At 39.8% G+C, this 26,111-nt stretch overlaps 1 protein-coding gene across 2 annotated transcripts in view; it reads right to left on the bottom strand.

Annotated features, from left to right (window-relative positions):
- RIMBP2 (RIMS binding protein 2) overlaps window positions 1-26,111 on the bottom strand; it is a 1,089,352-nt gene that overhangs the window by 169,102 nt on the left and 894,139 nt on the right. For both annotated transcript variants that reach the window (XM_053701856.1, XM_053701857.1), the window contains exon 15: window positions 987-1,096. In XM_053701856.1, the coding sequence (XP_053557831.1) occupies window positions 987-1,096 (110 nt within the window). The remainder of the gene's footprint in view (window positions 1-986; window positions 1,097-26,111) is intronic.

The raw sequence follows: 26,111 nt of genomic DNA on the forward strand, positions 1-26,111 counted from the left end.
ACACAATATGGTATAAAATTCCTAAAAAAAAGACACCGGTGTCAACTTCAATATCACTATTGATATCAATATATATTAAAAGAAAAAATAAATCACATGAACATGCATTTGTTCCTCTTTGCAAACATGAGACTGCTTTAAATTATCACATGATACGATACAATGTAACTATGAATAAATGTCTCTTTTCTTTGTTTATACTAATTGTGGATAGAATGAGCCCTCTGTTGATACTAATTAATGTTGATTAAAATTTCCAAGGCCTTACAAAAGTTCTTCTCTTATGAATTTCCTTAGGATATTTTAGCAAACACTTTTGATATGACAATTGCGGATTGTGGAATTTTAGAATTTTATACCATATTGTGTGTTTTAATCTGGAATTAAAACTATTTAGTATTAATAAATTACTTGCTATTTAGTCTCAGTCTGCTGATTGTATATTTCCTAAAGGTAAATCACTTAAGGTGATTCAAGTCATGCATAACAGATAAATCAATACTAGAATTACCTTTTGAGAAAAAAAGCAAGCATACTATGGTAGGTTATATCGCACTTAAATAAGTTGGTATACACAAGTATTTGTTGCACTTAAATAAGTTGGTATACACAAGTATTTGTCGCACTTAAATAAGTTGGTATACACAAGTATTTGTCGCACTTAAATAAGTTGGTATACACAAGTATTTGTCATACTAAACATTTACTCAATATCCACTCTAGAAGTATACATATATTACACCACAAGGTTTTTATTAAGTGGGTCTTATAAACCTTTTGGGAAAGTTTATTAAAGGTGTGCAGTATTTCCAAAACTAACCAGGACAGATAATAACCCCCTTTTTTCCATACTGGGAATTGATGATAGTCCTAGAAGAACATAATTCATCATTAGAACTCAGATTTCTATATTAAATAAAAGGTATCAATTTTTTTAAAAATCTTTCCTAACCAATCAAAAAGTTACATTGTAGAATTAAAGTTACCTTCATAAAAACCATCCTCATCCATGTCTCCATACACATAGAGGTATTTTCCACCCACCAGGGGAAGTTCTGCTTCTGGGTTTTCATTTGGTCCATCAAAAGGATTATAACTGAGAAAACAAATAGCCAAATTTAAATAGATAAATAATGTATTTTAACCAATACAGAATTTACCATTATCAATTTAAAATAACATTTACTTTATTTTTGTTGCATCTAAAAGAGTGTTAATTTAATATATATTACTTTTTATCGATTTTTTTTTATTAAAATACTTCTTTATTTTTAATCTTTTTTCTCAAAACCCTGTCCATCCTTTACCTATTGCTTTCCAATACTTTCCTCTTTTGCATATACATAATAGTTTCATTGCTGTCCATAGTAATGACAAGTCAATGGTTTAGCATTTAAAATCTTGATAAAGAATACAATTATAATAATCTGGTGTAAAAAATAATATTGATGTAAAATGATACAATTACATTTTTGAAAGAACTATGGTGAATGTGTTGGCTTGAAAACTTTCATTTAAAAAGGGAGAGTCTGCAGTTCCTTGCTATCTGGCATCTTATCTCTGGCAGATTTTCTTAAAAGATCTGCTATTTTCAACAGACTCCAAGGACTAATAGTATACTTAGATAATCAAGGAATCAATCTTAAAGGGACAGTCAAGTCCAAAAAAAACTTTCATTTTTTAAATAGGACATGCAATTTTAAACAACTTCCCAATTTACTTTTATCACCAATTTTGCTTTGTTCTCTTGGTATTCTTAGTTGAAAGCTAAAACTAGGAGGTTCATATGCTAATTTCTTAGACCTTGAAGACTGCCTCTAATCTGAATACATTTTGACCACTAGAGGGCATTAGTTCACATGTTTCATATAGATAACATTGAGCTCATGTACGTAAAGTGACCTAGGACTGAGCACTGATTGACTAAACTGCATGTCTGTCAAAAGAACTGAAATAAGGGGGCAGTCAGCAGAAGCTTAGATACAAGATAATTACAGAGGTAAAACGTGTATTATTATAACTGTGTTGGTTATGCAAAACTGGGGAATGGGTAATAAAGGGATTATCTTTCTTTTTAAACAACAAAAATTCTGGTGTTGACTGTCCCTTTAAGGTCCTGTTCTTAGAACTGCATGGAAGACCCATGAAAATTAAACCTTGAATAATCACAAGAAATTGGTGAGGTCTGGACCACTCCACAAACTGTAAATAAGGTCAGAAAAAGAAGAAATGTGATAAGCCCGTTTGTCCTTAGACCTACCAATATGTAGTCGGTCGATTCACATCATTCAGATTCACAATTCTCTCACTAAAAATATTGTTTGAATTTATCAGAAGACTCACTAGAGAAAAAATTATGGTAAAATCTTAGTTTAGCGTTCTATATCATTTTCTCAGCCATATCTCATTATTTTCCTACAAAAAATGTCGTGGGGGTTCAGATGAGGGCTACCAACAATACTGCAGTGTTTGTGTCTCCAGGAACAAAAAGGGGAGCCATATTTTGGGGTGTAAAGTCCCTGTTTTCCCCATAGACTTTAGCCAGCCAGCCAGCCAGCTCTGCTCACCTACATGAATACATTGTATCAAACCACCTGCAGGTTTTTATACATTTGTAACTGTTTACTGTACACAGACACTTATAGCAGCCCTGTCAGTAACATCTGTACAAACTGCTGAGGAAATAATGTACACACAGCCTTAAAGGGCAGGATAGCACCTGGTCACACAGTCTTAAAGGGACAGACCAAAAAAAACCCACAGCCTTGAAAGGGTCAACTAACTGTCTTAAAGGGACAGATCACCATAATGTGCATGCAGCGCAACCTTAAAGGGCAGCTCGACACCTGCGCACAGAGCCTTAAAGGGCAGCTTGACACCTGCACAAAAAGCCTTAAAGGGACAGATCACAGTAATGTGCACGCAGCACAACCTTAAAGGGCAGCTCAACACCTGCGCACACAGCCTTAAAGGGACAGATTGCAGTAATGTTCATGCAGAGCAAACTTAAAGGACAACTCGACACCTGCGCAAACAGCCTTAAAGGGACAGATCACAGTAATGTACACGCAGCTCAACCTTAAAGGGCAGCTCGACACCTGCGCACACAGCCTTAAAGGGACAGATCACAGTAATGTACACACATTACTGGTCACACAGTCTTAAAGGGACAGACCAAAAAAAACCCACAGCCTTGAAAGGGTCAACTAACTGTCTTAAAGGGACAGATCACCATAATGTGCATGCAGCGCAACCTTAAAGGGCAGCTCGACTCCTGCGCACAGAGCCTTAAAGGGCAGCTTGACACCTGCACAAAAAGCCTTAAAGGGACAGATCACAGTAATGTGCACGCAGCACAACCTTAAAGGGCAGCTCAACACCTGCGCACACAGCCTTAAAGGGACAGATTGCAGTAATGTTCATGCAGAGCAAACTTAAAGGACAACTCGACACCTGCGCAAACAGCCTTAAAGGGACAGATCACAGTAATGTACACGCAGCTCAACCTTAAAGGGCAGCTCGACACCTGCGCACACAGCCTTAAAGGGACAGATCACAGTAATGTACACACAGCGCAACCTTAAAGGGCAGCTCGACACCTGCACATACAGCCTTAAAGGGCAGCTCGACACCTGCGCACAGAGCCTTGAAGGGCAGCTCGACACCTGCGCACAAAGCCTTAAAGGGACAGATCACAGTAATGTGCACACAGCACAACCTTAAAGGGCAGCTCGACACCTGCACATACAGCCTTAAAGGGACAGATTGCGGTAATGTTCATGCAGCGCAAACTTATAGGACAACTCGACACCTGCGCACACAGCCTTAAAGGGACAGATCACCATAAGGTGCACGCAGCGCAACCTTAAAGGGCAGCTCGCCACCTGTGCACACAGCTTTAAAGGGACAGATCACTGTAATGTGCACGCAGCGCAACCTTAAAGGGCAGCTCGACACCTGCGCACACCGCCTTAAAGGGACAGATCACCATAATGTACACGCAGCGCAACCTTAAAGGGCGGCTCGGCACCTGCTCACACTCTTAATGGGGCAGGCGCACAACCTTTTAGTGAGTTTACACGCACAGTTTTAAAGGGAGCAATAGTATGCATCCCCATGTGATGCACGCAGCCTTAAAGGGACGCTCTGTCTTAACGGGTCAGTGGCACGTGCACGCACACAGAGCACTCTCAGCCTTTAAAAGGACAACTTGCACCACACGCATACAGCCTAAAGGGACAGATCACTGTAATGTTCACGCAGCGCAACCTTAAAGGCAAGCTCTGCACCTGCGTACACAGTCTTTAAGGTACAAGCACACACAACCTTTAGTGGTTAAATGCACACAGTTTTAAAGGGAGCGATAGTATGCATCCAAACGCAAAGCACACTGCCTTAAAGGGACGATCTGTCTTAAAGGGACAGGGGCACGTGCACAGCCTTTTAAAGGAACACCTTACACCATAACCACACAGTGTTAAAGGAACAGCTCACACCATGCACACCTAGCACAGCCTTAAAGGGCAGCTCACCGCCTGCTCACACAGTCTTAAAGGGGCAGGCACACACAACCTTTAGTGGGTAAAGTCACACCACACGCACACAGTTTTAAATGGAGCGATAACAGTATACATCCGCACGCAATGCACACAGCCTTAAAGGAACATCTCACACCATGCACAGTCTTTAAGGGGCGGGCACACAGGCTTTTAAGCACACCCAAATGCACACAGCATTAAAGGAGCACCCAGTATTAAAGTGACAGACACAAACGCAGACTTTAAAGGGGGAGCTCACACCACACACACACAGTTTTAATGGTACAGGTGCACAAACACAGCACACACAGCCTTAACAGCACAGATCACATTACGCTTGCACAGTCTTAAAGGCACGGACACCCTCACACAATGCACACAGTCCTTGAAGTGATAGTAAACTTTTCCCTTTGTCTAAACAAATCTGGAATGTTATAGATATTTTAGAAGGAGTTTAACTATGGTTGAACTAAATGAAATGTTTATGGGGTTTTTTTTATAATTAACTATGCATAAGTCCTTGATTGGAAGGTAATCTAAACATCCTGCTAACCATACAATGGTTATGTTTTAAAGGGACACTGTACCCAAAAATTTTCTTTCGTGATTCAGATTGAGCATGACATTTTAAGCAACTTTCTAATTTACTCCTATTATCAAATTTTCTTCATTCTCTTGGTATCTTTATTTGAAATGCAAGAATGTAAGTTTAGATGCCGGCCCATTTTTGGTGAACAACCTGGATTGTCCTTGCTGATTGGTGGATAAATTCATCGACCAATAAAAAAGTGCTGTCCAGAGTACTGAAACCAAAAAAAGCTTATATGCCTTCTTTTTCAAAAAATGATAGCAAGAGAACGAAGAAAAATTGATAATAGGAGTAAATTAGAAAGTTGCTTAAAATTGCATGCTCTTTCTGAATTACAAAAGAAAAAATTTGGGTACAGTGTCCCTTTAACTGCATTTTCCTTAATGTGTGAAAGGTCATCTGTGTTTTCCACATTATATTGATACATTTATTGGCAGCCTGGCTCTGTTAGTGTCTAATTTCTTAGTTAAATTTAACCATTATTATTATTATTATTATTAGTTATTTGTAGAGCGCAAACAGATTCCGCAGCGCTATAAACAAAGGGGGAGTACAACAAAACAATTATAGGGTAGAGGGCCCTGCCAAGAGTTGCACTGTTGTAGTCAGCTCTTAAGAAGGTGATCCACAAACAGCTGGACTATTAGGCTTACATGCTAGGGGGGTTCAGGGGATTGCAGTGGAGGAGAGGAACTGGTATTAGGAAAGGTTAGCGTAGGTTGTATGCGTCCCTGAACAGTAGAGTCTTTAGGGAGCACTTGAAGCTTTTAAAACTAGAAGAGAGTCTTGTGGAGTGAGGCAGAGAGTTCCACAAGATAGGAGCCAGTCTGGAGAAGTCCTGTAAACGGGAGTGTGATGAGGTGACAAGAGAGGAGGAGAGTAGGAGGTCATGAGCAGAGCGAAGGGGACGGAAGGGAGAGTATCTGGAGACAAGGTCTGAGATGTAAGGGGGAGCAGTGCAGTTGAGGGCTTTGTATGTAAGAGTGAGAGTTTTGTGTTTGATCCTAGAGGCAAGAGGAAGCCAGTGAAGGGATTGGCAGAGAGGCGCAGCAGATGAAGAGCGACATGTAAGGAAGATGAGTCTGGCAGAGGCATTCATTATGGATTGTAAAGGAGCTAGGCGGCAGGTGGGGAGACCAGAGAGGACAGAGTTGCAGTAATCAAGGCGGGAAAGAATGAGAGAGTGGATTAAAATCTTAGTTGTGTCTTGTGTAAGGAAGTGTCTAATTTTAGAGATGTTTTTAAGGTGATAGCGGCAGGCTTTAGCCAATGACTGAATGTGAGGAGTGAAGGAAAGATCTGAGTCGAATGTGACCCCGAGACATCGGGCGTGTGGGGTAGGGGTAATGATGGAGTTGTCGACAGTTATAGAGATATTGGGGGTGGAGATTTTGGAAGAAGGGGGGAAAATGAGGAGCTCAGTTTTGGAGAGATTTAGCTTGAGGTAGTGAGAGGACATCCAGGAAGAGATGTGAGAAAGACAGTTAGTGACACGGGTTAGCAAGGAAGGAGATAGTTCTGGTGCAGAGAAGTTGATTTGGGTGTCATCGGCATACAAATGATATTGGAAACCATGGGACTTAATTAGGGAACCTAGTGATGACGTATAGATTGAGAAGAGAAGGGGACAGAGGACAGAGCCTTGCGGTACTCTGACAGAAAGTGGTGACGGGGCAGAGGAGGCCCCAGAGAAGGCTACACTGAAGGTACGGTTTGACAGATAGGAAGAGAGCCACAAAAGGGCTGTGTCACAGATGCCGAAGGATTGGAGGGTTTGGAGCAGAAGAGGGTGGTCAACAGTGTCAAAGGCTGCGGACAGATCAAGGAGGATAAGCAGAGAGAAGTGGCCTTTAGATTTAGCTGTAAGTAGGTCATTGGTGACCTTAACAATAGCTGTCTCTGTAGAGTGATAGGGACGAAATCCAGATTGCAGCGGGTCAAGAAGGGAGTTTAACGTAAGGAAATGGGATAGGCGTGCATATACTAGTTTTTCGAGAAGCTTTGAAGCAAGAGGGAGGAGGGAAATTGGGCGGTAGTTGGATGGGGAGGTAGGATCAAGGGAAGGTTTTTTGAGGATAGGTGTGACCAGCGCATGTTTCATCGATGAGGGAAATGTACCAGTGCTGAGGGAGAGTTTGAAAATGTGTGTTAGTATAGGGTTAAGGGTAGCAGAGAGAGAGGGGAGCAGCTGTGAGGGGATAGGGTCAAGGGGACAGGTAGTGAGGTGAGAGCGTAGTATAAGTGCTGAAACTTCATCCTTAGGGGAGAATGAACGAAGTTTCAGGTTATGAGGGTTGTGGTTGAGTGAGAGTATTTGAGGGGGGGAGAGAATGGAATTGTGTTGAGAGCTGAACCATTTGCTTTAGGTTGACCTGAACATTTTTTACAAGATGAAGCTTACACACATAAGATGAGCTCACAGCAAGTGTAAGTTCAATTAATAAAAATTCCATTATTTGATTTTATTTTGTGCAAAAAATGTTCTCTGTGTGTATATTTTCCTGCATACTGTGACCTTCCCCTTTTGAGTCTGTGTTTTGGTGTGCATTGATCTGTCCCTTTAAAGGCTGTGTGTCATGTGTTTTTATTTATGATTGCACATTTAAGATGTGTGCATGTAGTGTGGATTTTTAATACTCTGTGTGTGTGTCAGGGTGTAGCTTTAAGACTTGAGGGATGAGCTGTCCATTTAACCTTTTGCCGCCATTATGTTGTTGTATTCCGAGAGCTACCAGTACCTAAGATGGCAACGAATAGTTAGAGGGGTAGGTTTAGAGAGCTGTTTTTGTGGGATCAGGTAGGTTGGTGGTAATGGGGGATCCTACATTGCAGAAAACATGAAAATAAAATTTAAAAATTATATTTTCATGTCTGCCAGTGTCAGGTGGGAGGGTAATCTCTACACTAAAGCTAAAATTAAAAGCTACCTAATTAACCCCTTCACTGCTGGGATAATAGAAATGTAGTGCACAGCTGCAATTAGCGGCCTTATAATTACCAAAGCCATGTTGTCTGCTATTTCTGAACAAATGGGATCCCATAGAAACTTTTAATAAACATTTGTGCCATGATTGCACAAGCTGTTTGTAAATAATTTCAGTGAGAAACACAAAGTTTGTGAAAAAAATTAACATTTATTTTAATTTGACCACATTTGGCATTGAAATGGTGTCATGAAATATACCAGAATGGACCTAGATCAATATTTTAGGTTGTATACTTAAAATATAAATATAGTTTGGACAGGTAAATAAAAAAACACAAGGCTTTTTTTCTGTTTAAATGGAGTGATAGCAAAAATGCTAAAAACTATCCAGTATTTTGGGCAAATTTTTCTCTGAAAGTCTTGGTAGTGAAGGTGTTAAGTTTGTGTGCATATGGTGTGAGCTGTTCCTTTTATGATGTGTGTACTGTTTGTGTGCCTGTACTATTAAGACAGTGTGCAGTATAGTGTGAGATGTCCCTTAACATCACGGCTGTGTGTGCTAAGTGCCAAGTATGTGTTTGTGCATGATGTGATCTGTCCCTGTAAGACTACATGTGGGTGTGCCTTTAAGACTGTGCAAGCGTAATGTGATCTGTGCTGTTAAGGCTGTGTGTGCTGTGTTTGTGCACCTGTACCATTAAAACTGTGTGCGTGTGGTGTGAGCTCCCCCTTTAAAGTCTGCGTTTGTGTCTGTCACTTTAATACTGGGTGCCCCTTTAATGCTGTGTGCATTTGGGTGTGCTTAAAAGTCTGTAAGCCCGCCCCTTAAAGACTGTGCATGGTGTGAGATGTTCCTTTAAGGCTGTGTGCATTGCGTACGGATGTATACTGTTATCGCTCCATTTAAAACTGTGTGCATGTGGTGTGACTTTACCCACTAAAGGTTGTGTGTGCCTGCCCCTTTAAGACTGTGTGAGCAGGCGGTGAGCTGCCCTTTAAGGCTGTGCTAGGTGTGCATGGTGTGAGCTGTTCCTTTAACACTGTGTGGTTATGGTGTAAGGTGTTCCTTTAAAAGGTTGTGCACGTGCCCCTGTCCCTTTAAGACAGATCGTCCCTTTAAGGCAGTGTACTTTGCGTTTGGATGCATACTATCGCTCCCTTTAAAACTGAGTGCGTTTAACCACTAAAGGTTGTGTGTGCCTGTACCTTAAACACTGTGTACGCAGGTGCAGAGCTTGCCTTTAAAGTTGCGCTGCGTGAACATTACAGTGATCTGTCCCTTTAGGCTGTATGCGTGTGGTGCAAGTTGTCCTTTTAAAGGCTGAGAGTGCTCTGTGTGTGTGCACGTGCCACTGACCCGTTAAGACAGAGCGTCCCTTTAAGGCTGCGTGCATCACATGGGGATGCATACTATTGCTCCCTTTAAAACTGTGCGTGTAAACTCACTAAAAGGTTGTGTGCCTGCCCCTTTAAGAGTGTGAGCAGGTGCCGAGCTGCCCTTTCAGGTTGAGCTGCGTGCACATTATGGTGATCTGTCCCTTTAAGGCTGTGTGCACAGGTGTCGAGCTGCCCTTTAAGGTTGTGCTGCGTGCACATTACAGTGATCTGTCCCTTTAAGGCTGTGTGCGCAGGTGTCAAGCTGCCCTTTAAGGTTGCGCTGCGTGTTCATTACTGTGATCTGTCCCTTTAAGGCTGTGTGCGCAGATGTCGAGCTGCCCTTTAAGGTTGCGCTGCATGCACATTATGGTGATCTGTCCCTTTAAGACTGTGTGTGTGTGGTGCTAGTTGACCCTTTCAAGGCTGTGTTTTTTTTTTGTCTGTCCCTTTAAGACTGTGTGACCAGGTGCTATCCTGCCCTTTAAGGCTGTGTGAACATTATTTCCTCAGCAGTTTGTACAGATGTTACTGACAGGGCTGCTATAAGTGTCTGTGTACAGTAAACAGTTACAAATGTATAAAAACCTGGGTAAAATCTTAGTTTAGCGTTCTATATCATTTTCTCAGCCATAACTAAGATTTTACCAAAATTATATTTCTTAAAGGCAAAATCAGTAATCTGAGGAACCAAGGGAGGACCTAAATCTTGCACAAGGGCTTCTTTTGAGTGTTCACTGGCTTAGAGACAGAAGACCTAGATGCAGAAAATGAACTAAAACAGCCAGGCAGCAATTTACGCTAAGTGTAATAATCAGTATATTTCAAATAAGAGGTCAACTCAGGATTATGAATAATGGAAAAAAGTAAAGCAGGAGGACTATTGAGGCTCCAAGAGTCCTATCTATGTGTACAAGAAAACAAGAAGAATCCTCTAAAGCTACTTGAGGGATTTCCCCATCATAGAGGAAGTTGCTCTGAAACATGTATATCAAAACTCTCCACTTCCTGGGGAATATTAAGGAAAAGAAACTGCACTTTATCCTAGAACAAAAAAAGTAGTAGGAGGAGAAGCGATACCTGCAGGAGTAAAAAAGGTACCCAAAGGGCTGCACAACATGATTCTGCACTGCCACCGCTACTAAGTTGTTGTAGTGTGGCACTGCTACTGAGCTGTTGCACTATGGCAGTGCTACTGAGCTGGTGTAGTATGGCACTGTACTAATTTGTTGTAGTATGGCACTGCTACTGAGCTGTTGCACTATGGCACTGCTACTGAGCTGTTGTAGTATGGCACTGCTACTAAGTTGTTGTAGTATGGCATTACTACTGAACTATTGCACTATTCACTGCTACTGAGCTGTTGTAGCATGGAACTGCTACTGAGCTGTTGTAGTATGACACTGCTACTGAGCTGTTGTAGTATGGCACTACTACTGAACTATTGCACTATTCACTGCTACTGAGTTGTTGTAGTATGGCACTGCTACTGAGCTGTTGCACTATGGCACTGCTACTGAGCTGTTGTAGTATGGCACTGCTACTAAGTTGTTGTAGTATGGCACTACTACTGAGCTGTTGCACTATGGCACTGCTACTAAGTTGTTGTACTATGGCATTACTACTGAACTATTGCACTATTCACTGCTACTGAGCTGTTGCACTATGGCACTGCTACTAAGTTGTTGTAGTATGGCAATACTACTGAACTATTGCACTATTCACTGCTACTGAGTTGTTGTAGTATGGCACTGCTACTGAGCTGTTGTAGTATGGCACTGCTACTGAGTTGTTGCAGTATGGCACTGCTAGTGAGCTGTTGTAGTATGGCACTGCTACTGAGCTATTGCACTATTCACAGCTACTGAGTTGTTGTAGTATGGCACTGCTACTAAGTTGTTGTAGTATGGCATTACTACTGAACTATTGCACTATTCACTGCTACTGAGTTGTTGTAGTATGGCACTGCTACTGAGCTGTTGTAGTATGACACTGCTACTGAGCTGTTGTAGTATGGCATTACTACTGAGCTATTGCACTATTCACTGCTACTGAGTTGTTGTAGTATGGCACTGCTACTGAGCTGTTGCAGTATGGCACTGCTACTGAGCTGTTGCAGTATGGCACTACTACTGAGCTGTTGCACTATGGCACTGCTACTGAGCTATTGCACTATTCACTGCTACTGAGTTGTTGTAGTATGGCACTGCTACTGAGCTGTTGCACTATGGCACTGCTACTGAGTTGTAGTATGGCACTGCTACTGAGCTGTTGCACTATGGCACTGCTACTGAGTTGTTGTACTATGGCACTGCTACTGAGCTGTTGTACCATGACACTGCTACTGAGTTGTTGTAGTATGGCACTCCTACTGAGTTGTTGTACTATGGCACTGCTACTGAGCTGTTGTACTATGGCACTGCTACTGAGCTTTTGTACTATGTCACTGCTGCTGAGCTGTTGTAGTATGGCACTGCTACTGAGCTGTGTAGAATGGCACTGCTACTGAGTTGTTGTAGTATGGCACTGCTACTGAGCTGTTGTACTATGGCACTGCTACTGAGCTGTTGTAGTATGGCACTGCTACGGAGCTGTGTAGTATGGCACTGCTACTGAGCTGTGTAGAATGGCACTGCTACTGAGCCATTGTACTATGGCACTGCTACTGAGCTGTTGTAGTATGGCACTGCTACTGAGCTGTTGTAGTATGGCACTACTACTGAGCTGTTGTAGTATGGCACTGCTACTGAGCTGTTGTAGTATGGCACTGCTACTGAGTTGTTGTACTATGGCACTGCTACTGAGCTGTGTAGTATGACACTGCTACTGAGATGATGTACTATGACACTGCTACTGAGCTGATGTTGTATGGCACTGCTACTGAGCTGTGTAGTATGGCACTGCTACTGAGCTGTGTAGTATGCCACTGCTACTGAGCTGATGTACTATGGCACTGCTACTGAGCTGATGTTTTATGGCAGTGCTACTGAGCCGTTGCATACCTCCCAACATTTCAAAATTCAAAAGAGCGCCCCCCCCAAAATTTGAAATGTAGTGGGCAGGGGCAGGGGTGGGGCTTAAAAAATTATAAGACAAAAGTAATATAAAAAAATTCTAAATAAAGTCATATCTTTTAATACTCTTAGGCAGCAAATCAAACACAAGCTCAAACCACTGGTATAGCTATGTGAGCTATGTATTTAATTAACCTTAGCAGAGACAGCGCTAAATATTTTTTATCTTAATTGGACATTTAATAATAGATTCTTTAAAACTGCTCTCTGCTTTCCTCATTAATATTCTAGATTCTGGCCTTTAAAGTTAGCAAAAATGCACAGTAACACACTACATAGCATACACTTACATATGCACATACACACACATGTACATACACACAGACTACATAGCACACTTACACATGCAGATACACACACACTACATTGCATACACTTACACATGCAAACACACAGTACATATCATACACTTATACAGGCAGATACACACACTACATAGCATACACGTATACATGCAGATACGCACACACACACTACATAGGATACACTTACACATACAGATACACACACAAAACAAAGCATACACTTATACATGCAGATACACACACACTACATAGTATACACTTACACATGCAGATACACACAAACTACATAGCAAACACTTATACGTGAAGATACACACACTACACAGCTTACACTTATACATGTAGATACACACACACTTATATATACAGATACACACACACTACATTGCATACACTTACACATGCAAACACACACTACATATCATACACTTATACAGGCAGATACACACACTACATATCATACACTTATACATACAGATACACACACTACATAGCATACACGTATACATGCAGATACGCACACACACACACTACATAGGATACACTTACACATACAGATACACACACACCACAAAGCATACACTTATACATGCAGATACACACACACTACATAGTATACACTTACACATGCAGATACACACAAACTACATAGTATACACTTATACATGAAGATACACACACTACACAGCTTACACTTATACATGCATATACACACACTTACACACGTATAGATACAGATAGACACACATACTACATCATATATGGGTATCTGTAACTCATTGTATGGGGTCCTGGGGTTGGTAAGCACATTAGCTGGAAGTCTGAGGCTGCCACTGCTACTGAGCTGATGTAGTATGGCACTGCTACTGAGCTGTTGTACTATGTCACTGCTATTGAGCTGATGTAGTATGGCACTGCTATTGAGCTGTGTAGTATGGTACTGCTACTGAGCTGATGTACTATGGCACTGCTACTGAGCTTATGTAGTATGGCACTGCTACTGAGCTGTTGTACTATGGCACTGCTACTGAGCTTATGTAGTATGGCACTGCTACTGAGCTGTGTAGTATGGCACTGCTACTGAGCTGATGTAGTATGGCACTGCTACTGAGCTGTGTAGTATGGCACTGCTACTGAGCTGATGTAGTATGGCACTGCTACTGAGCTGATGTAGTATGGCACTGCTACTGAGCTGTTGTACTATGGCACTGCTACTGAGCTGATGTAGTATGGCACTGCTACTGTACTGTGTAGTATGGCACTGCTACTGAGCTGATGTACTATGGCACTGCTACTGAGCTGATGTACTATGGCACAGCTACTGAGCTGATGTAGTATGGCACTGCTACTGAGCTGTTGTACTATGGCACTGCTACTGAGCTGATGTAGTATGGCACTACTACTGAGCTGTGTAGTATGGCACTGATACTGAGCTGTGTAGTATGGCACTGCTACTGAACTGATGTAGTATGGCACTGCTACTGAGCTGTTGTACTATGGCACTGCTACTGAGCTGATGTAGTATGGCACTGCTACTGAGCTGTGTAGTATGGCACTGCTACTGAGCTGATGTAGTATGGCACTGCTACTGAGCTGCTGTAATATGGCACTGCTACTGAGCTGTTGTACTATGGCACTGCTACTGAGCTGATGTAGTATGGCACTGCTGCTGAGCTCATGTAGTATGGCACTGCTACTGAGCTCATGTAGTATGGCACTGCTACTGAGCTGATGTAATATAGCACTGCTACTGAGCTGATCTAGTATTGCACTGCTACTGAGCTGTTGTAGTATGACACTGCTACTGAGCTGTTGTACTATGGCACTGTTACTGAGCTGATGTAGTATGGCACTGCTACTGAGCTGATGTAGTATGGCACTGCTACTGAGGTGATGTAGTATTGCACTGCTACTGAGCTGATGTACTATAGCACTACTACTGAGCTGTTGTACTATGGCACTACTACTGACCTGTTGTACTATGGCACTGCTACTGAGCTGATGTAGTATGGCACTACTACTGAGCTGTTGTACTGTGGTACTGCTACTGAGCTGTTGTACTATGGCACTGCTACTGAGCTGATGTAGTATTGCACTGCTTACTGAGCTGTGTAGTATGGCAATGCTATTGAGCTGATGTAGTATGGCACTGCTACTGAACTGATGTAGTATGGCACTGCTACTGAGCTGATGTACTATGACACTCCTACTGAGCTGATGTAGTATGGCACTGTACTGAGCTGTGTAGTATGACACTGTACTGAGCTGTGTAGTATGACACTGTACTGAGCTGTGTAGTATGGCACTGTACTGAGCTGTGTAGTATGGCACTGTACTGAGCTATGTAGTATGGCACTGTACTGAGCTGTGTAGTATGGCACTGTACTGAGCTGTGTAGTATGGTACTGTACTGAGCTGTGTAGTATGGCACTGTACTGAGCTGATGTAGTATGGCACTGTACTGAGCAGTTGAACACCGAATGTGAAAGTGAAAAAGAGGGAATTTTTTATTTATGTACCTAAAAAGTAATTAGATAAAGAAACAAACCCTCCAGTCTTGAACAAAGCTAATGTCTATTCTATTTATCATAAAACATGGATAATCAGAACCTATGTCAGCAACAAATGTGGGTATTATATATAGGAATGAGGAAATCAGAACTTAAAGCATGTTTCTACCTACTATAAGAAGGTAGAAACTATCTAGTGATTCTACAAGAGTGAGAGAAAGATAAGAACTAAGACATAGTTGAAACAAAGGACAGGGTGATTTGGCAACTTTAAGAAGGAAAATAATTTGTGATTACAAATTAGGTCGATAAATAGGGCTAATGAATCTGCCTTTTTCCAAATACATGTTTCTTGTGTATTTAACTCACATCAATACAAGTTTCAATATAATGGCACCTGTTCATGGACCCTTTGTTCTTTTCAAATCTGGATTAGTAACCTTTGATTTTTTGTAAATGACAACAGACATCTGCTTAAGCCATGTGTACAGAATAAGATACAGGTTTAATGAATATTTCATACTGTTACTAATGTACATTTGTTGTACTTAATATATTCTGCCACTTGAGGGCCTAAGGAGAGTGACATCCAGAAGTCTTCTCTGATGTCACACAAGTTATATACTCTCATATGCTTTATGTTTCAGTGCCAGTTGGCAATGAATGAGTTCCCAGTGAATCTGTAATTTCAGGTCACAACTGTATACAATAATTTCCAAACAAAATGAAAGCAGTTCCAGAAACAAAAAAAACCCACATTATTTTGTAATTCCTATTTTATTTGTATGGGCTAAGCCAGGCCTCTGTGTTGTGTTTTCTGGACTTTAAACTGTCAAACTAGAGATTTGTCATGTCTGTAACTTTACAACAGCTGTGTCTCCGTGCTTTACCTATGGTTTGCTAAATTACGGTTTTATTGCATCTCAGAATGTTAACCATGCACCCAGCAGTCATGAGGAAGGTTGTGTATGGTAAAATGGTGTGAACAGAGGATTACTTCTATCTAATGTGATATTGTAACTTGTACAAACAAATGTCATTATCTTCCAACATGGTGACTGTGTATGACTTTTGTGCATCTGCTACATAATCTGTTTTGAAATAAAAAATATCTTTATAAGTCGAATTACTTCTGAAGATACTTGACAAATATTAGGACTAACACACTGATCTATAAAGAGGTATAACAAAGAACACTTTGGGCGAGATTACAAGTGGAGCACTAAATATCGTTTTCATAAAAGCAATATTTGCGCTTCACTTTGTAATACCAGCGCACGCTAATGTGCACTGGTATTACAAGTTGTCAGCAATGTGAACGCGACCTCACATTTGCATTTCTGGGAAGCATTGTGCTCAATGTGCCCACAAGGCTCCCATGGGCGCTTTGTTCTGATGCCCGTCAGAGCCGGCATCAGATTTTCAGCGCAGCAAAGGGGGTAAATAGCGCAGCGATGGCAGCATGTTTAAATGTATATGATTACATATATTAACACATACATATTGATGTATATAATTATATAGAAAGTTAAAGTTAAGCCAGCACTGCAACTTCTTGATAAAAAGTCCAATTTTATTTAAATTTCCATAAAAAGAGAACAAAAATAAAGTGCAAAAAGCTCTTAAGGTGAAAGCTTGTCTAACATGTTTCGGCCGTAGCCTTAATCATAGACATATTTAAAACATATGTGCAATTAAAATATATACCCTTGACTTAATGCTTATTGGATAGAATCTGACCAATCAAACATAAATTGGACATTTTGAAAATTAATCCCTATATGTGCTGTATAACATGTTAGACAAGCTTTCACCTTAAGAGATTTTTGCACTTTATTTTTGTTCTCTTTTTATGGAAATTTAAATAAAATTGGACTTTTTATCAAGAAGTTGCAGTGCTGGCTTAACTTTAACTTTCTACAAAAGAATTTTTCCTTTTGAGCTGAGCACCTTTTTGGGTTCAATATCACTGAGATGCACTGTTTATTATATCACCTGTGATTGGAGGAGGTGAACACAGACGCGGCACTGACTATCTGGTGCAGGAGTGAGAAACAAGCCATGCACAGGTGCTGAGAATCTAACAGGCAGTGGTGAGCCGACGAGAAGCACAGTACAGCAATCCCCTGAGAGGCTAAGGAGGTAATATTCCGGCTAGTGAAGCAACCCTGAGTCACACACGGCTACGGTGGCGGCCGTTGGGACAACGTGAGGTATTGAGCTGAAAGAGGCTGGAAGTAAGTTTTTACCCTTATCCTGGGGGGAATTTGCCATTAGAGGAGCACAGTGTCCGGCAGTCCCACGCCTTGCTGGTAATTGTATCAGTAACTGTTAGTAAGCCTGGCTTGTAGTTTGAGCACCTGCTCATAGGGGTTTTGAATCTATATAATTATATACATATATATATTTACTGGGAACACACAGTTCCGATAGACCGCAATGTAAAGGCGCTTGGGCAGATTTGCCTGTTTGCGGGCACGCAATAATTTAGCGCTCCACTTGTAATCTAGCCCTATTTGTCTAACAAGCAGGATTTCTTCTCTACAAGATAATAAAAACAGTTATCTATATCATTGTGTGTCAAATCAGCCATTTAGCGCTTGATTACGAGTGGAGCTGTATTTTGCACTCCCGCATTAACGCCGCTAGAAGTAAGCTTTTTGCGAGCATATTACAAGTTGAAAGCAAAAAGTTTGCGCACAAGCATAGCCTGACGCACAAAAAGCCAAATTTTTAATATTGGGGGCACGTTAACGAATTCCCCCAAAGACTTCAATGGCACAAGAAAAGTGGAAAAAATTATTAATATTATTTAATATTTTTCTATTTGACCACATTTGGCGGTGAAATGGTGACATGAAATATATTAAAATGGGCCTAGGGTTGTCTACTTAAACATATATAAAGTTTTGACAAGTAAATAAAAAAAACAAGGCTCTATTTCTGATTAAATGGTGTGATAGCAAAACTGCTAAAAATGTTCTCGTATTTTGGGCACGTTTTTCCTCTGAAAGTCTTGGTAGTGAAGGGGTTAATATCCAATTTATGCATAGGTTCAAAAGGAGGAGCCTGCAAAATCCTTAAAACTAAGTTAAAGGGACATTATGCACTACATTTGTCTTTGCATAAATGTTTTATAGATGATCCATTTATATAGCCCATACAGGGTTTTTTTTTAAAAAAAAAAAAAATAATTTTTTTATAGTTTTGCTTATTTTTAAAAAACATTGTGCTGATTTTCAGACTAACCAAGCCCCAAAGTTTTAGGAGAATACTGATGTATACCTACTCCAGCCTACACTTGTTCTGTTTGTGTAAAGAGTCTTTTCATATGCAGAGGAAGGGGGAGGGGTCTGCTCTTTTTGCTATACCTTTTCAACAGAACTAAGCTGGGAGCTTCTAAGTAAGTCCTTAAACAGTTTTATACTGGATTTATAGATCAGTATCTGTGCATATTATTATTTATAGTAGTGTCTAGTACATGCAGTTATATAAAAAATGGTGTATACTGTCCCTTTAAGATTCCATAGAGGAAAAATTGGCTTGATCACAGGCTTAATACGAGCCAAAGTCTGAAACCATGAATATCAGTAAGATTAGCAATCTTCCTATGAAACAAAACTGAAAGAGCAGAAATTTGCCCCTTCAGAGAACTGGCAGTCAAGCACGTACCCAGACCATCCTGTAAGAACTGTAAAATCCTAGAAATTCTGAACGAATGGCAGGAAAACCATGATCTTTACAACCAAGAAATAAAGGCCTTTCAGAGTTTATGATACATTTCCCTAGTTACAGGCTTAGGAGCCTGAATTAAGGTTTGAATCACTGAATCAGAAAAACCTCTCGCCTAGATTACGAGTTTTGCGTTAGAAGCTGTGTGGTGCTAACAAGCAGTTTATGCTCACCGCTCACTTACAGACAGAGCTGCTATTACGGGTTTTTAGAAACCCGGCGTTAACCACAAAAAAAGTGAGCGAAGAGCAAAATTTTGCTCCACATCTCACCTCAATACCAGCGCTGCTTATGTTGAATGTGCTTGTGCACGATTTCCCCATAAGAATCAATGGGGGAGAGCCGGCTGAAAAAAAAAACTAACACCTGCAAAATAGCAGCGTAAAGCTCCTAACGCAGCCCCATTGATTCCTATGTGGAAATAAAAGTTAGGTCTACACCTAACACCCTAACATGAACCCCGAGTCTAAACACCCCTAATCTTACACTTATTAACCCCTAATCTGCCGCCCGACATTGCCGGCACCTACATTATATTAGTAACCCCTAATCTGCCGCTCCGGACACCGCCGCCACCCACATTATACTTATGAACCCCTAATCTGCTGCCCCCAACATCGCCGACACCTACATTATATTTATTAAACCCTAATCTGCCACCCCCAATGTCGCTGCAACCTAACTACATTTATTACCCCCTAATCTGCCGCCCACAACGTCGCCACCACTATAATAAAGTTATTAACCCCTAAACCTAAGTCTAACCCTAACACCCCCCTAACTTAAATATAATTTAAATAAATCTAAATATAATTACTACAATTAACTAAATAATTCCTATTTAAAACGAAATACCTATAAAATAAACCCTAAGCTAGCTACAATATAACTAATAGTTACATTGTAGATAGTTTAGGGTCTATTTTTATTTTACAGGCAACTTTGTATTTATTTTAACTAGGTGCTATAGTTATTAAATCAGCCAATAGGATTGAGCTTGCATTCTATTGGCTGATTGCATAAGCCAATAGGATTTTTCCTACCTTAATTCCGAATTGAAGGGACGCCATCTTGGATGACGTCACTTAAAGGAACCGTCATTGTTCACAAAGACGTCGGATGAAGAGGATGCTCCACGTTGGATGTCTAGAAGATGGAGCCGCTCCGCGCCGGATTGATGAAGATAGAAGATGCTGTCTGGATGAAGACTTCTGCCCGTCTGGAGGACCACTTCTACCCGTCTGGAGGACCACTTCTGCCGGCTTCGTTGGGTGAAGGCGTCTCCCGGTAAGGTGATCTTCAGGGGGTTAGTGTTAGGTTTTTTTAAGGGGGGATTGGGTGGGTTTTAGAGTAGGGTTGGTTGTGTGGGTGGTGGGTTTTAATGTTGGGAGGGGAATTGTAATTTTTTTTTCAGGTGAAAGAGCTGATTACTTTGGGGCAATACCCCGCAAAAGGCCCTTTTAAGGGCTATTTGTATTTTAGTGTAGGGTAGGGCTTTTTTATTTTGGGGGGCTTTTTTTATTTTGTTAGGGGGATTAGATTAGGTGTAATTAGTTTAAAAATCTTGTAATTTATTTTCTGTATTTTAGTGTTTTTTTTTGTACTTTAGATAATTGTATTTAATTGTAATTAATTGTATTTAATTTAGGTAATTAATTTAATTATAGTGTAGTGTTAGGTGTAATTGTAACTTAGGTTAGGTTTTATTTTACAGGTACTTTTGTATTTATTTTAGCTAGGTAGTTATTTAATAGTTAATAACTATTTAGTAACTATTGTACCTAGTTAAAATAAATACAAACTTGCCTGTAAAATAAAAATAAACCCTAAGCTAGATACAATGTAACTATTAGTTATATTGTAGCTAGCTTAGGGTTTATTTTATAGGTAAGTATTTAGTTTTTTATTTTTAAACATTTTTTATTGAAGTCATACACAAATACAACAAAAGGGAATGCCCGAAAACATTTACAGAAAAGTGCAAATACAATATTGTTAGATAAGTATTACAGACAAAGCCCTGTGGAAAGGGCATAGTGTATCCATATAGCTCAAGCATAATTATAATATTAGGGCAATCAATAGTGAGACTTCAGTTTTATAATAAAGGTAGTAGAAAAAACAAAAATGGTCCTCTCTGTGCCGTATAGAAAGCAAATTAGAGTTACCTCTCAGATACAATTAGGGCCAGGGGGGAGTTAGCTTTATAGTTTTATGGGGGGGGGGGATGCAGCGGGCGAGAGCCGCTCGAAATAGAGTAGGGGGGGTGGAGGGGGAGTGGAGGGCGGAGCCTATCAGCATGTCGAGCTTATAGTTACTATTATCAGGACACTAAGTGCAAATTAGTTTTAATAGCTAAGTAAACTCTTAAAAATATCTATATAAGGTATAGGGCATCTGTAGATATCGATATGAGAGCATAATGAGGTTAATCTCAAGGCCAAAACTGTATATCTTTTATATGTCAAGGACAGATCTTTCCTCTATAACCTAAAATCACGTGTAACAGGTATAAATGTAAAATAAAACCACTGATATGGAGATTTCCCTGTATGTACTGATAAAATAATGTCCTGAGAAAACTATGTAACACCAACTTAGACATAAGATATGTAATAGGGATTAAGATAGGTTGTAGTAATTGTTGCTCTCATAGCTCTATGGAGCTGTTATACTCATACTAAATATAAAATGAAAATGGATGTGCAGAAAATATCAACAGTATCAGAAAACAGGATATCATAAAAGAAACAATAAGGAGAAGTAAATACCTGAGCCCAAGTTGTTAATGTAGGCTAGAAACCAATCTAGGTATAACATGCCAATATATATCTAAACAAAAGAGCTGTAGCTAACACAAGCTGAACCTTTATACTAGAGGGCACTATATAAGACGTGTTATCATACACCTGCGGAACCTATAAACTGGAGGCATTGTATTAGGCTTGTTATTATGAACAAGCAGTGATTATCGGTAGACCAAGGTGCCTGGATTATAGACTATTAGATTCCTCTAGTAGGTACATATAAATCTCTATGGTGAAACATACAATAGCACAACATACAATATATAAAACAGTAGAGTAAGTGGCATTCAAGATTATATGAGGAACAGTCATATATGACATGCTTCAGGATACATTATAACTATGATAACAAAACAAAAAGAGCACCAGTGATTGCCTTATAATGAATTATATAGCCCATGTCAGGGGGAGTATATGGGGATGGGGTTTCCAATCTCAAGGCAAGGATCAGCTTAAGCAATAGGACCTTGAAAGGAAAACATTTACTAGTGTTTAGGACATCTAATCATAAGGACAACATTTACAGCAGACAAAATACACCAAGAGAAGGTATGACGGGACGTCAGCAGGATGACAGTGACTCACTGTCTGAAGTAAATATTAATAATATGGGCATAAACTATGTTTGCCTGTCTTATCTGAGCTATCCTCTTAAGCGACCTCATAGGAGCTTATTATTCCACAGCCTCATATAAGGGAGAGACGATGGGTGACCAGGTGTTAGTAGGTTCTAATACAGGAGGAATAGCATATATACACAATGTGGGGGTCAGGAAATTTAGATATTGTAGTCAGAGGTGCAATAAGTGAAAATAGGGTATATAGCGGGCTACCAAGGGCATTCTAACATGAGAGAGTCACAAGCAGACTTACTACTTAAAGGTGTTGGAACATGAGAAAAAATAAATAAATAAATAAATAAATAAAAGTAATGAACAATTCAGCGTCTAACTAACATGTCCCATAGAGAGTTATAACCTCCAAGTTAAAGAGAGATGTCCAGGTGTGTTCATCTGCTTTCTAATACTTTGGGGGCAGGTTAGGCTGATAATAAACAGACCCTGATAATGGGAGATAGAAAAAACATAGCCCTGCAAGTGAAACCAATGTCAGTTTTGGGGCTTTGTAATAGAGTCTCCAATTCCCCCCTATCCAATACCTTCCCTGATATTATAGGGCTTAGTGAGTGGTAGATGGTCTTGAGTGAGGGAAGAAATTCCCGGATGCCAACTAAGAGAGTGGAATGTAGCTGATGACCCATGCGGTAAACATTCAGAATTGCACACGAAGCACCGGAGTATCCCCAGATCATCGGCTCTACAAGGGGTAGATATGATGAGGGGTAAGTAACTGAGATTCTCCTTTAGGTTAGCGGATAGATCCTCTGAATCTAGCAACAAGAGTTGGTGGAGGCTGTTAAAGTGAGCATCCATACGGAGTGTAAGCGCTACTAGTGCGTTCTTGATTGAGGATTCCATGTTAACAACTGGTTGGAGGATCAGAGCTGCTCTCAGGTGGTGAGCGTTACTTGAGAATACAGGATCCAGGTTCAGGTAGATCGTAAGCTTGATAATACACTTGGTAGTACCAGTGGTAGTCCAAGCAGCAGCTGGAGATTCATCCTCGGTAAGATCGCTTCAGTCGTGACATCTCTGCATCAATGGCAGCCTTCGCGCCTCTTTATAGTATTTAGTTTTAAATAGGAATTATTTTGTTAATTGTAGTAATTTTATTTAGATTTATTTAAATAATATTTAAGTTAGGGGGTGTTAGGGTTAGATTTAGATTTAGGGGTTAATAACTTTAATATAGTGGCGGCGATGTTGGGGCGGCAGATTAGGGGTCAATAAATGTAGGTAGGTGGCGGCGATGTTAGGGACGGCAAATTAGGCGTTAATAATATTTAACTAATTTTAAACACACCAAATGAACAGTGGCACTCCTTAGGCTTTTCCTCTTTTAATATATGTATTAGGAGGTATGAATTTATCAATTTTACAATAACTAGAGGAAATGGTGCTTGTGCATAAATATGAATATGAACACAAAGGAAGAATGATATAAAGAATATCAAAAATCCCAAAGCATGCACTTATATTACTCTAGGCCCTAACTAAGGAACAGAATTCCCCAACAGGATTTTAAAATATAACCTTTATTAATTATAAAATTAAAAAAAACAAATTTGTTTGGTTGATGCACACACAATTAAAATACACTCCAGTACCGAGATCAGTGTAATAGGTTGTCTGTTAGATCACTAAATATTATAATTTGGCCTCTATGAATTCCCCGTTATTAGTGATCTAAATAATCAGCTAGATTACCTAGGTAGTGTTACCATAAATCATAACCTATAGTGTAGAGCTAATATGTGAATTCAAATCTGGGTGATCTGGTGTCAGCTCCAATATATTCCAACTGTATTCGTTAAGTATAGTATTCAGTTAGGTTATAGACACTCAGTATTATTCGGTCATCAATTCCATGTTTGATATGTATATGATTCAGTTGCCCAGTAGTGTGTGGGTATTAGAATATCCAGAGAAGAACAGTCAACTTTAATGATTTTAATTGCGACGTAATCAGAAATTAATATACTTCTGGTGATTTACAGAAAATTTGATAATAGGAGTAAATTAGAAAGTTGCTTAAAATTTCATGCTCAATCTGAATCACGAAAGAAAAATTTTGGGTACAGTGTCCCTTTAATATACTTCTGGTGATTTACAGTAAACTAACAGTAAGCCACAGTAATATAGTAGGAACTCTTATAGTTAATATCACTAACTGTAATAATAAAGTTCACTGCTACGTAATAGTTAGTGTTCAATGCGGAAAGAACCTTGAAACAGGTCACAGTATGATATCTAGGTGTATACAGTGCTGCATTAATATACCAATACCCGTTAGTCTAATAGAACTCATACCACAATAATGACTCGTAGCTAGATATTAATAACGGTTTGGTGCTGGCAACACAACAATGATTAAGTGATTCAAATAGCAGTCTTTATTAATAATTATTGATATATTCAAAATTGTGTAGTTATTGTAAGTAGTTCAGCTGAATCAGGAACTCCACAACCAAATAGTTCTAAATTGTGTCCATTGCATAATGAAATAGTCTAAAAGTATTAGCTGTTGTTGCGGTCGCTATGTTTGTTCTATAATCAGATCTGTTAGCATAAATGACACGTGTTTAGCTGGTATTAATACACTATTAAAGACTGATCTGGAAATTTAAATCATCTTAGTTTTGATCAAACCAGTGTTTAAACAGTTAATTTTATCAGTTAAACTGTTTCTGTTAGATCTCTGATTGTGCCTGTAATTAGTCTTACTGAGTTAGTAACATAGTAACGATATGAGTGTAGTAAGTGCTCTTATATAATAGTGGTCAATGAATGTTAGTTGGTAACATTGAGTTAGATTTTCTAAAAAAGACTAAGTCTGGCACAACCCAGACCATAGATATAGCCACTTATTTTATATGATAAGCGATGTATGCATAGCTTGTGCTGCTATTATCAAATGGTTTTGCAAACATCCGTTAGTCATAAAATTTGTTAGGCACGCTTACATTCATGAATTGTGTGATAAAGTCTGGCACAACCCAGATTATGTGACGAATGTTACTTGATTAGCAGACATAACCTGCTGCAATTATCAAAAGGTTTGACACACATTCACAGGTCCTTAGTTTGTTTAGCGCACACTCATTAGGGTTTTAATAATACATTTATTGAGATAGACTAGGTCTGGCACAACCCAGACCATAGATATAGCCAGTTATACTATGAGACGAACGATGTAAGCACAGCTTGTGCTGCAATTATCGAGTGGTTTTGCATCCATCCATTGGTCATACGAATTGTCAGGCATACATTCATTCAGAAATTATGTTAGCATTAAGGTTAAGTCCGGCACAACCCAGATTATGTAGTTAATGTTACTCAGTTAGTAAACACAGCTAATGCTGCGATTATAAAATGGTTTAACTAACATTCAATTGTCTTTAAGTTCGTTTGGCACACACTCATTCAGAAACTAAGTTAACGATTAGGTTAAGTCTGGCATAACCCAGGCTGTATAAATAATTAATATCATTCAGTTTGTAGTATGGTAGCAACAAGGTTGCAAGTAAATATAATTGATCAGATTTTGGAGCAGTTCAGACAGTTCCTGTTCATTTAATATGCCCGATAAAGCCCTATCGGGCGAAACGCGTCAGGGGAGAGTGGTGAACTCGTTCA

The sequence above is a fragment of the Bombina bombina genome, chromosome 2 (assembly GCF_027579735.1).
Source record: "Bombina bombina isolate aBomBom1 chromosome 2, aBomBom1.pri, whole genome shotgun sequence".
Classification (NCBI taxonomy): Eukaryota; Metazoa; Chordata; class Amphibia; order Anura; family Bombinatoridae; genus Bombina; species Bombina bombina.